The 12,181-nt window shown below is 29.5% G+C and overlaps 1 protein-coding gene, 1 non-coding gene and 1 pseudogene across 2 annotated transcripts; 2 read left to right on the plus strand and 1 right to left on the minus strand.

Moving 5' to 3' along the window:
- Positions 1-228: 228 nt before the first annotated feature.
- MIR159D (microRNA MIR159d) lies at positions 229-331 on the plus strand. The gene has a single exon (NR_048760.1). It is a non-coding gene; the product is annotated as a microRNA MIR159d (primary transcript).
- A 7,865-nt stretch (positions 332-8,196) lies between these two features.
- Positions 8,197-9,028, minus strand: LOC112997785 (uncharacterized; annotated as a pseudogene).
- An 800-nt stretch (positions 9,029-9,828) lies between these two features.
- Positions 9,829-10,290, plus strand: LOC100791022 (receptor for activated C kinase 1A-like). Its single transcript, XM_026123935.1, has one exon. The coding sequence runs from the start codon at positions 9,829-9,831 to the stop codon at positions 10,288-10,290; it is 462 nt and encodes a 153-aa protein (XP_025979720.1).
- Positions 10,291-12,181: the final 1,891 nt, after the last annotated feature.

The following is a 12,181-nucleotide window of genomic DNA, read 5'->3' on the forward strand; positions in this document are numbered from 1 at the left end:
GTGGTTATGTAGATATGAGTCTTTGTGATGAGGTTCATGGTCTTGGTGCTTTGGTGTTTTTCTTTGTGGGGTGGTTCTAGCTAGCTAGGGTTTGGGTAGTGAGTGTAATAAAGTTGCAAAGTTTTTGGTTAGGTTACGTTTTGACCTTATTATTATAGTTCAAAGGGAAACATTAATTAAAGGGGATTATGAAGTGGAGCTCCTTGAAGTCCAATTGAGGATCTTACTGGGTGAATTGAGCTGCTTAGCTATGGATCCCACAGTTCTACCCATCAATAAGTGCTTTTGTGGTAGTCTTGTGGCTTCCATATCTGGGGAGCTTCATTTGCCTTTATAGTATTAACCTTCTTTGGATTGAAGGGAGCTCTACACCCTTCTCTTCTTTTCTCTCATAATAATTTAAATTTGTTATAGACTCTAAACTTTAAATGTTTTTTTTGAAGTTTTTCCGTTTTTCTCTTTTGCCATGATCCCGTTCTTGCTGTGGAGTAACCTTGTCCGAGGTATGTGCATGATTAGATCCATACTTAATTTGTGTGCATCACGAAGGTGAGGTTGAAATGAACTTTGCTTTTTTGACCTTTTAGGAAAGTTCTTTTGTTGCAGTAATCAATTTTAATTAGTTTTAATTGACACTATTACTTTTATTGTCATCTTTGTTAGTTTTATTGTTGAATTGAGTGCATATTTCCTAGGAAATTCTCTTACCTAACATTTTTTATACAGATCTATGCTCTTGGCTCTTGCCCTTACTCTTGGCCTTGTGTTGGTTATTTGTCTACATATTTATTGACTGGTCGATGAGACATGTCACAATTCTTGGGCTTATTTGTTGGTCTAATAAAAGGAGTGCTTATTGAAAGATCAAGACGGAGATTCGGTTTTATATAAATAAACTAAAGATGACATATTAGTGTGTTGATGTCTCTTCAGGATAATTTTTGTTTGAAATAATATGGTAATGTCTTGTCTAAATTTGTGTACATAATTCTTACTGATTTTTTGGATTGTTGGATTTTTATAAACAAATCTTCAATTCGTTGGCAATTGTAAAATCGTTCAAGTTTTTTTGTTTTTTGAATGTTTATTATAGGGTGTATAGTTCTACAGGAAGGACTTCTGAAAATACTTTATTTTTCTGTATGGGAGATTGATTTTTGCGAAACATTATAGTCGATAGCATTTTTGTATTCCTAAAATTGCAGACTGGGATATATTCTCATGCCCTAAATCGATTTGTGAAGAATATTATCGTGTTTTACACTCAATTGTATGTGTATACAAATAAATTTTCCTTTCAAGGCTATTAAAAAAACTCGTGACGTATAATAGAAGAGGTTAAAATTGTTAATCTGCGAAAGTTTAGATGATAAAGCAATCTTTCAATAGTCGCCAAAACAAGGATAGGAATTAAATTCACCGTAATTGGTATATAAAGGACGATGCTGTAAGGTACTGGCCTGAAATTTGGACCATGTAAATAACCCAACTAAGATACAAAATGTCTTTACATAGCAATTTAGTTTAGATATTTGCCAGATTTTGAGCCAAACCAAGGTGATTGAATTCAAATACGGTTGATGGACTCTGGTTAAATTTTGGTTTAATTGTAACGTTGTCTGTCACGTTATATCTCTGTTAGTTTTTGTATATCATTTTAAGGTTCAATAGGTTTATAGAATTGAGTTCATAGAATGATGACACGTGGTAATTATATTATTTATTAATAGTTAATATTTAATTTTAGGGATGGAGACTCAAATAATCATATTAAAAAATAAAAAGTTAAATTGGTGAATTAAATAACTAGACCAATTTAATAAATAGGGATGAATATTTTTTTTTTTTGCAATTAAGCCTAAATTTTTGTAAGTTTTGTTTGGTTTATTGTTTACACTTTACGAGGCAAGTCAGACGTCAATGTCAATCTCAGCATCAGCATTTAACGTCGTACCCGTTGAGTTTGTTTGGAATTATTTTCTCTTTAATTAAGAAAAAAAAGAACATGACACATTAAGATAAGTTAATTAATCACTTTTTAATTTTATTATTTAATTGAAAGTGATATTTTTAACATCACTTGGAATCAAGGTTATGAAAATTTCATCATCATTAAAATTCAAAATTAGTATGAAGAATATTTTAATGATAAAGTTAGTTGAATTTTCTTGTATTTAAGATAAAAAAACAGTTTTTTTTCTTCTTAAAATTAAGATTAAAGGAAGTATCTTTTATGAAAATTGATTAAAATAATTAGCAGTATTAAAATTGTTAATTTATAATATTTTGTCAAAATTATACTTAAAGTTACTCAGATTAATCTCTTTTTTACTTCCATGGCTTATTTACCTAATTAATAAATGTTATTCTTTTTATTTTATTTTTTTAATCAATGTTATATATTATAAAATAATTTAATTTTTTAATATATAAAAAAATAATATTTGAGTAAAAAAATAATTAATAAAAAAACTTACTAAATTTTTTTTAAAAAAGAGAAGATTAATTATATACTAACTGTCTAAAAACTTTTATATCATTATTCAATTATAACTTATTATTTATGATAAAATTTATGATTTTTTTATTTTAAAAGTTATATTAATAATAATTTGTAATTGAATAAGAGTAAATTTATTATATATCGTCAATATAATTATTAAAGTCAACAAAATAATTTAAAAAATTATATTTAAGAAGGAATAACTTAGTTGATGAGAAATAATGTTTTTTTTATGGTGAAAGTAAAATATTTTTTCTTATATTTAGAAGGAATAACTTGATGAAAATTAATGATTTTTTGATGGTGAAAGTAAAATATTTTTTAATAATATTATAATGATATTTTATTTTACTCTCATTTTTTTAAAATGTAGTATTTTTTTAGAATTAAATAATGTTTTGGTCTTTCAACTATTAATTAGCCTTACGAATAAGGATATCTGATGACGATTGTGCTTATACGGACTAAATTAAAAATTTACCACATATATGAACTAAATTACGAATGCGTAAGAAGATTAATAACGGAAAAGTAGGATCTTAATTGAAAATTATGTACAAGGACTAAATTATATGTTTAATTTTTAATTGTATTATTAATTTATAATTTTCTTTCCTCATACACACTAAGTCGAGTTTTTTTTTTGTTGCTTTCCATACGTAGTTAAATTGAATTAAGGATAAGTAATAATTACATACATATTTTAATACTAAGTACTACTTCCTAATAATTAGTAGTAACGTTTAAGGTTTATATGTATGAATTAAAGAGTATTTATTAGATGTAAAATATTATATTTAAACTAAAATATTCTTATTTAATATCTTAATTTTTTATTCTTAGATTACAAAAAAGCAAAGGATAAAAATAGAGAATATCTCTTAAAATTACTCTCTATATATGTGAACTAATATTTTTTTTTTACTTATCGTCATTATATATTATAGATAAATATTAAAAATTAACAAACATTTTACATACATAAATCCAAATGACAAACTACTCCATTAAAAAAAAGGTATGATAACATAGTTAAGCACAACTACCATCTCTTCATAGAACTAGCTTAAAGTAAACAAATCCATATCAACTTATTTGCATAAAACAAATTTTCACGATATAAACCATATATCAAATTGAAACACTTTTTTCGCTCAAAGCAAGTTATTCTCTACAAGTACAATTAAGAAATTCTATCCCATTAAGGAATTGTATCCTCTCTATCAATATGTTTAAAGAATCCAAACAATTGTGTAGAATGTTATTGGTGTCAAATTGAAAAAATTTAATAATCACCCATAACAAAAGTGGATACTGTTTGAAGTAAATGAAAACCTCCTATACAAACAAAGAAGAGAAAAAAAAACTTGAGAAAAATCCAGCGATGGAAACAAACACGGAGGACATTCATTTTCTTTCAAACAGTTCTTCAAAACAGAAACCAAAAAAATTGCTAATAGAAGCCATAATCTTCTCTTCTCTTTTTCCCCCCCTTTTGCTTAGTGAAGCCATAATCTTCAACAAAAATGGAAAAAGAAAAATAAACCTAAGAAAAATCCAACGATCAAACCTGGAGGATATTTTTTTAAACAGTTTCACCAAAGAAAAACAACCAAATTTGACAAAAATAAAATCAAAACTAATAAGCAACTGAAAAATCACTTAGAAGATTAGCAAATGCCGTCGAGCTCTCATATTCTGATCCCATCAGTGAAACCACCGAACAATGTGTTCCCATCAGCACTCCAATTCAAACTCGTGCAATAAATAACATCCTCTGAAATAATGTGAAAGTAAATATATATCAAGTTAACATGCATATTTGTTGAAAGTCTCATGCGAATCCAAAAAAAAAAATATATTAAAGTCTCACATAGACTAAAATAATGTCGGGGCAAATAAATTATATAAGTATAATTTTTATCTTAAAATTCAATTTTATAAGATTAAATTAAACTTAAACTCATTTTTTTAAAATATTAATTCGAAATATCTGTTTTTTAAAGTGAAAATATCTTCCTATATCAGACAGCATGAATCATCACATCCCTATTATAATCCATAAAACGACACCCTTTATCTCCCAAACACAATATCACTGTCTACTCTAATTGAATATCATTAACCTGAAAAAATAGACCCATCAACCCATCATGTCTCAAAAAGACTATTTGCCTTCCAAAACCTCAAGAGTCATCGCTAACGTAAAAAACAAAAAAAAAAGAAAAGAAATAGTAACCGAAAAAGAACGCATGCATAGATTTAATTGGAAATTAAACGAAATGAGTTATCAATTTAGTGCTTTAAAGAGGTAATATACGTTAGTTTTATCCTTGTGAAAGATTTCATCTATACAAATTAATCCATTGACAGTTTAGAGTGTGTTTTGGATTATTAGTTTTTTTATGGGATTTTGAATTATAGTCAATAAACCATGGTTTGGCTAAAAACATTTTACATTCTCATTCAACAAATTTATCATATAATATTTTCTTCATATTTTCTATCATATTACATATCTCATAATTAATTATCACTTCTCTCTCTGTTTTTACATTCGTCTCTCTATTTCTTTCTTCCCTCCACTATAGGATGGTGTCAAAGTTTATAATTTTTCTTATTTTACTTCTTTATCTTCATTTTTTTAGGCTTTTATTATTTTACTTCTTTCATCTCATGCATGCAAAGAAATTTTAAACAAATTATTTTTTTAGTTTCCCATGCATATTTTAGAAGTAATGATTTTAAAACAAGATCAGACTCTAAATACATATTTAAAAGGGTGCGAGGAGATCACAACCAATATAAAAGTGACATCAAATATACTAAAATGATGCACAAGCTAAAACAATATGCATCCAAAAAATGTGGATCCTTGGAACACAATGTGAAAGCAAACATACTAAGTGTTAAAACAAGATAATCACTAAGGTTGACTTAATAGTAAGAAATGAGTAATAAAAAAATATTTATTTATTCTCTTACAATTTGCTTCTATTTTATTTTTTCCCTCTCTAATCTCTATCTTTTTAGACATCACATGTCATATATATCATTTCCTCTTTACTTTTTTCCTTTTCTCTCTATCTTGGATAAATAGTTTAGTCTCCCAACTATACATTTGCAAACAATTCAGCCCATGCATTTTTAAATGACTATTTTAATTCATAAATATATAAATGTTGTGATAGATTATTCGAATGTTAAACATATTGATAATTTGATTCATAAAATATGACAGTTACTTTTCGATTAATCTTGAAATTATTCTATTTACTAACAAATTAGTTCACGTATGACATACATAACTTATGATGAAAGATTGGATTAATTTATCATAATATTTACACATTTATGTACTAAATTGATAATTTAAAAAATATAAAGGCCAAATTGTGAGGCAATGAATAATTCAGGAACTAAATAGACTGCTTACCACTCTATCTCTCTCCTTTGTCCAGCTCAATAATTCATCCCAAAATGAGATGGCCGGATGTTTAACATTTCTAGTAAAAAAAATTAGGTAATGTGCATGAAATCATAAAATCTAACCTCTAACTACACTTAGTACAACCATTGTAAAAAAAAAAAAAAAACACGCCTATCCCTTTCCATTGGAACAACTTCAGTCAATAATCTCAAACTAATTAGTCATTACTACCACCAAAGAAAATAAATAGAAAAACACCAACCTTGTTATCAGTAGTGCTGCCATTCCAATCGTCATCAGTGTTGAGAGAAACCTTTAAATCTTTGACAATCTCCTTAGTCTCCAAATACCAAATCCTTATACTCTCATGTGTGGCAGCACACAACCAAAACTCATTGCGACAAAAAACACAACGCATGAACAACATAACAAGTCTCAAACTCACAAAGCTTCTTCCCATTATCCATACCCCACACCAACACCAACCCATCTTTTCCACCACTAGCGATCAACGTGGCGTCCGGCACCACCGCCACCGCCACCACTTCCACGTGGCCCTCGTGCCCAGAGATAAAATAATGATATATAATATAAGATAAATATAGTAGGATAATGCATAAATTAAAATTTAAAATTTATAACAAATTGATTGATTAAACAATTAAATACTTCATGTGTGTTCATTGGAGAGGGATTAAATTAATGATATCAGTGTACCTCTCTAAAGAAGTTACACCAAATTCAAATCATTAATATATAATTATCTTACTGTTTATAATATTTTAATAAATAGAATAATTTTATCAGACATTCAATTAATCAATTAACTTTAATAAATTTATTAAATCATTTAATTTTATTTAATTGATTGTTTGGCTGATTAACTTTCTACTTAGTTTAATTTATTGTTTGATTGGTACTATAAAAGAAAATTTCTTTGACTATTTTAAATAACATTTTCAAAATGCTTTTTTTTATAAAAGATTTTTACAACAATGTTAGTGAATTTTTTTTGTTTGGTTTTGCTATATAATTTTGTGCATCAACCTTTTTGTTGCATATAATTAAATTCGTTTTTAGTTTTTTTTTTAGAATATACATGTTTGTGTAATCAGTTAAATATTAACATAATAATAATAATTAAATGACAGTTAAATATTTTTAATAAATTATTCGGTACAAAATTGATCAAAAAAACGAAAACCAAATGAATTATTAATTATCTGCCTATAAATTTATTTTTAATTAAATATGTTTTAGATATTATTATTTAAATTTGTTGTACGACTTTAAGATGTTATTTGATCTCTCTCCATTTTCATTCATTTAATTAAAAAAAACAGATTACAATAGATATAATAGATGAAAATATAAAATTTAATCCCTAAAAATATAAAAAAGTATAATAAATTTATGTGATTATCAACTCGCGTTCGTTATCATTAAACAGTTACATACATGACATAGAGGATCAAATTTATCATAAAATTAATTGTTAACGTGGTGATACTCACTATATTATACAAAAATATTAGTAATTAAACCTAAATGTCAATAGCTTCGGAAGAGAGATTTTTTAAGGAAATAATAATACTAATAATTAAGAGCTGAAATTTATCTTGAAAGAAAATTGCATGTGAAAGATCTTTACACAATTTCAGTATCTATTGGATAAAAGAAAATTGCATGTGAAAGAGATCTTTACATAATTTCAGTATCTATTGGATACTTGCATTCGTGGTGTCAGAGATTAATGGCGAGATCAAAATATCTTCAACGCAATTATCTTGTTTTGTGATCAGATGAGCCAAAGAGGCTGACATAGTTTCACATTCACATGCTACGCAAGTAGGATGACAAGGAACTCACATTGCTAGGTCTTGTCTAACACAGCAATGTATAAATAAAATTCAAATGAAAAAAAGGAGAGGAGTATACTCACACATGTTATAGATATTTTGGTTAACTATCATATTAGTATAAAATATTTATTGTTTTTTAATGATTAATTTCTGTTAAAAAATTATTAATCATCTTTAGTAAAATATTTATATTTAATCACATATTTTTCAAGCATAAAATTCCAGCTTGATATCTTATTAAAGACTTAAAGAGTTACATTACTACTTACAATTAAAAAATGTTTATAAATGTTCTAGAGTATGAAGCACAGACAACAAAACAAAAGGTCAAAAGATGATGAACAAACATGATAAGGTTCACCTTAAAGGTAAAATACACAGATGGCTAATCCAGTGCTAACTTTACCATTGCATAGAATGATATATGCATGTCAAGATGTTTCAGCTGTAGATATACCTCTAATTTACAAACTACAACACATGTAAGTCTGCATGATATTTTGAAGGGAATGTGAACTTTCATATGACTTTGGCCTTTCTATAATTCAAGTCAGGAACCTTGCTAGCATGAAGCCTTTGGTACCAAGACAACAAAGCTTCATTCAGATACATCTGCAGGTTAGGCCTCAAAGCCACAATCTGCAACAAACCCGACCCCAACAAGCACCACTTCCTAAAACTACCAAAATCAGAAGGCAAGAACCCCACATTCTCCACCAATTTCTCGGCATTACCGAATCCACTCTTTGCCACACCATTTCCCTTATTTACAAATATCTCAGCCAAAAGGGGTGGTCCACAACAAAGCAACAAATATAACAAGCATCTGGTTTGCATAAAGAATCGCACGAGTAAACCACCCACAAGTTATCATCGACAAATTGCAACGAATTTGATCATTCCCAAGCCAAAAGCAACGTGCACTTCTAGAAGCAGGGATGAACAAAATCCCAGAAAGGCAACCCATCAATGCAGCAACGAAAACCCTCCAAAACCCATCAAACTGAACCCCAAAACGAAACTCCAAAACCAAAGCCACACCCTCAGGAACAAACAAAAGCCCTAAAAAAAGAAGCAACGGAAGTGTGCAAGAAGAAGAACAAGAGCCAACATTCGGTGTGGTGGTCATCGTCGTTCACTGTGATGATCGTTGTCGGGAACACAAAGCGTTAAAAAAGAAAGCACCTTGGGGAAGGAAGCACAAAATGAAAGTGTGCGAGAAGAAGAACAAGAGCCAACGCTGGAGAAGAAACACTAGAAGAAGAACAAGAGGCGTAAGGTGCTCAAGGATGAATTTTTATTTGAAATTATAAATATCGCAAATATCTCTATTTTATGAATGTTGAAGGATCAAGAGTAAAATATTACATGACAAATATATATGTTCCTATGTACGATTAGTGATACTTATTTTTAATGATAAATTCGTCTTATGTAGGCAACTCATTTGTCACACATTTAATACTTTTTTGACTAAATTTTTGTATTTCCATTTGTAGGAACATTTTTGTTAACAAATTACAAAAATGGAAAATGGTTTTTTACACTTTTTTGTTTCTTTTATTCCCTCACGTTCAATATTCATTGACTTGTGGTACCACTTACCTAGTAGCACAGAAGAAGGTAACTTACGAAGACAGGTGCAGAGGTCTTCGTCTTCCGAGGAACACTGCGTGGCCACACCGACACTGTCACCGCAATAGCCACCCCGACGACGACGGCATCATCGTGAGTTCCTCACGCGACAATTCCTTAATCGTGTGGCGCCTCACTAAGGGGGACTCAAACTCTTACGGTGTTCTCCACCGCAGGCTAACCGGCCACTCTCACTTTGTCAGCGACGTCGCTTTATCCTCCGACGCCGATTTCGCTGTCTCCGGCTCTGGGACATCTCCACCGGTGCCACCATGCGCCGTTTAATCGGACATGCCAAGGACGTTCTCTCCGTCGCGCTCGTGAACGACAGTGTTATCGTTTCTGGCTCACGTGACCACACCATCAAGGTGTGGAACACGTGCGGCACGTGCATGTCGATGGTGGATAACGGTGGCGGTGACAGTCCCACGGATTGGGTTTCATGCGTGCGGTTCATCCCGGACGCGGCGGCGGCACTGAGGGTGATGTCAGCGTCGTGGGACGGAAGCGTTAGGGTTTGGGACGTGGACGAGACGAGGACGTGGATGTGGACGGCGGCGGTGGCACCGGGCGCGTCGTTGGCGGCGAGTGGGGGGAAGGATGGGGTGGTGCAGCTGTGGGACATGGCGGGTGGGGTGAAGATTTATGAGTTTGAGGTTTGTTCGGTTGTGCATGCATATGGGCTGTGTATTTGTCCCAACAGGTATTGGATGTGTATTGTCACAGATGAGAGAATTAGGGTTTGGGATTTGGAGAGCAAGGACATTATAAAGGATTTGAATGTCATTCATAACAACAAGGACAACAATTATATTAATGGTGGGACTGAGATTACTACCGACAAACAGGTTGGTCTTTAACTTTTCGTCTTTATAAAAAAAATTAATAACCCTCTCTTACATGTCATGTAGAAGTTACAAGAATAATTATCAAACTGCTTAATTTCTTATGTATTTTTTTGGCTAGACAGTAATGATTCCATATCTAATGTAAATTTTATAAATTTTTTTTATTAGTTGAAAAATTTGTTTAACCGTTTGATAAATAATTTTTTTATAATAATTTTTTAGCAGCTTTAATATTTTGGTTAAAATATTATTTTAAGTAGTATTTTTTAAAATGCTAGTTTCTAGATTTTTTATATTTTTTTATTTATGATATATTTATTTATTTTTCTTATTACTTTTAAAAAAATTATGATTTTATTATTTTTTTATCATTTTATATTTTTTAGCTACTTTAACATTACCAAACACTTTTAATTTAATTAGCTACCTTTTTAACTTTCAAAGTTCCCGTTATCAACTAGCTTTTTAGTTTCTAGTTAATTTTTTAACTAATTTTATTAAACGTAACCCTAATATGTTATCCGACACTTAAATAGAAAAAATATAATTATAATAGAGTTTATAATGAGATATAAGAGAAAAATGGAGAGAAATGAGAGTTATTGGTAGAGTATGTAAAATAAACAATGATGTGTATATCATTTCTTAAGAAAAAAATAAAAAAGAAGACAGAGCAAAATATTTTTAGAAAATAATTTATTTTTCTCTCCCCTTTTACCGAAACCAAGTATATTGTTGGCCTTTTGAGTTTTAAGTGGCAATTTGTATTAATTATTTTCATTCCTGTTAGTTGCAATTAGTGTAAACCTGGTAACTAGTTTTTGCGAACAATTAAGGGCATTTTAGGAGTTAAGACTGTTGTTTGTACTTCGCAAATCATAGATTGAAGAGTGAAAACTTTAAGTTGAAGCTTCTTTTACTAATAACATATTTGGTAAAATCACGTTTGTGTTGTATTTAAACATGATTTTGAGTTCTAAACCACTGGCTTGTGTAGAAGCGGAAAAACCAAAGTTTTTTTTTTCATAGTTTTTTAACTATAAGCCAAAACACGAGTAAAATGTCGTCAAAGGATAAACGAAAACTTTCGAAGATAAAAGTAAACATGTATTACCACTTTAAACCACTAAATTGACAGCTCATTTTGTTTCTAATTAAATCTTTTTGTGTGTGCTTTTTTGGTTGCTGCTACTTTTATGTTTCTTGAGTTAACGATGACTGAGTTATTAGGCAAATTAGTCTTTTTGGGACATAATGGGTTCTTTCTAAATCCTTATTATTAGGCAAATTAGTCTTTTTGCTGCCATTTAAGTCTAAATTTTAATTTTGATTCTCTATATTTTGCAACTTTAGAACTTATTTTTTTCTGTAATTTTAATTTTTCATTATAAAAATTTTACAATTTTGATCCAATTATCAAATTTACATATATTTTATTTTTTATTTTGATCCCATTGATACCATACAAACATAATTAATTAAAATGTCAAAATAAAAAACAAACTTATGTAAAATTTAAGAATTATACCATATTTACAAAAAAAAAAGGAAACAAAAAATTATGGGTTAATTAAATGAGGGTGAAAATTTTAATTTATTTTACGTATAAATTATGCTTTAAGGATAAATACATTCATTTGTTACGGTATTCATTAAAAAAAACTTTTTAATAAGGTTAAAATGATTCATGAGTTCCATACCTCTACCAAATTTTCAATTTTTTCCTCAATTGGATCCTCCGGTCTAATTATTGTTATGGAAAATTTACGCCAAAAATCTTATTCTAGAGTGTTTGATTCTGCATCAACAACACTATAACGCGCGTAACTCTGAAGTTGTCAAGACCTGCTTATGTGTATTTGAGGGGTGAGACCTGGAGAGAGAGTATGCGATTCGCGTTGGT

The sequence above is a fragment of the Glycine max genome, chromosome 9 (genome assembly GCF_000004515.6).
Source record: "Glycine max cultivar Williams 82 chromosome 9, Glycine_max_v4.0, whole genome shotgun sequence".
NCBI lineage: Eukaryota > Viridiplantae > Streptophyta > Magnoliopsida > Fabales > Fabaceae > Glycine > Glycine max.